Raw genomic sequence first — 1,353 nt, 5'->3', positions numbered from 1 at the left:
GTTTGCGAGTGGTATGCTGTACTCATATTCAACCTCGATCCCAAGATTCGTGCAAGGATTCCCAAAAACGAGAAGTTAAACGAGCGTCACGATCTGAAATTAATGAAATTAGTACTCCGTGACGAGACACCACTTCTTTTTTATAAATTCGAGCATGCTTCTCCATCTTGTCTGATTCTTTGATTGCAGAAACAACGCGGATTTAGTCAAACGATCAACAATCACCCAAGTAGTATCGCACCCACTGGGTGATTTGGGAAGTTTAGATACGAAATCCATGGAGATTTGTTCCCACTTCCAGGATAGTATTTCTAGTTGTACGAGTAGGCCCGAAGGTTTTTGGTATTCGGCCTTAACTTTAGAGCAAGTAAGGCATTTCCTAACATGATTTGCAATTTCAGCCTTTATGTTCGGCCACTAGTACAACGTCTTTAGATCATGATACATTTTTTCAGACCCCAGGTGAACTGAATATATGGACCGGTGTGCTTCGTCCATCACGAGTTCCCTTAAGTCCCCGTAAAGTGAGACCCACACTCGGTCCATGAAGTGACGAAGGCCATCAGATTTTAATTCCAGGTTTTTATCGGCACCGTTGAAAGTTTCGAATTTCTTATTCACTTCTATTAAGGCTTGGAGTTGGGCGGAACGGATTTGATTGGGTAGAACAGAATGGACAATTAGTTGTAAGGCTCGAACACGCCTGGGTTTGGTTTCCTTTCGACTAAGAGCATCATCTACAACGGTTGCTTTAGCCGGGTGATAATTTATTGCGCACTCGTAATCATTTAGAAGTTCAACCCAACAACGTTGTCGCATGTTTAACTCTTTTTGCTCTAGGATGTACTGGAGACTCTTGTGAGTGGTGTATACAGTGCATTTGGTGCCTTACAAGTAATGTCTCCAAATTTTCAAATCTAAGATTACCGCACCCAACTCCGGATCATGGGTCGTACAATTTTTCTCATGAATTTTGAGCTGACGAGAAGCGTACGTGATCACCTTGTCTCGTTGCATAAGTACACAACCAAAACCTTGGAACGTAGCATCGCAATACACTACAAACCATCCACTCAATCTGTTAATGATAAAATGGGCGCACTACAAAGTATGGTTTTTAGAAGTTGAAAGGAGGACTCTTGAGGATCGCTCCATTTGTAAGATATTCCTTTTTGGGTCAGAGTCGCAAGAGGCTGAGCGATTTTTGAGAATCCCTCAATGAATCTACGATAGTAACCAGCTAGACCAAGAAATTTTCAGACTTCGGTGGGAGGTTTTTGGGGTTGCCCAATTTTTAATATCTTCGACTTTAGCCTGATCGACATGTGTTCCAGCCTCGTTGACTACATGTCC

The 1,353-nt window shown here is 42.4% G+C and overlaps 1 protein-coding gene across 1 annotated transcript; it reads right to left on the bottom strand.

Annotated features, from left to right (window-relative positions):
• Positions 1-417: 417 nt before the first annotated feature.
• LOC143606673 (uncharacterized) lies at positions 418-819 on the bottom strand. Its single transcript, XM_077082361.1, has one exon. The coding sequence runs from the start codon at positions 817-819 to the stop codon at positions 418-420; it is 402 nt and encodes a 133-aa protein (XP_076938476.1).
• Positions 820-1,353: the final 534 nt, after the last annotated feature.

This window comes from Bidens hawaiensis, unplaced genomic scaffold (genome assembly GCF_021521415.1).
Source record: "Bidens hawaiensis isolate Kalapana, Puna unplaced genomic scaffold, B.hawaiensis_p1.1 tig00076489_1, whole genome shotgun sequence".
NCBI lineage: Eukaryota > Viridiplantae > Streptophyta > Magnoliopsida > Asterales > Asteraceae > Bidens > Bidens hawaiensis.
Note: the sequence above shows the minus strand (reverse complement) of the source record. Positions and strands in the feature narration are given on the sequence as shown.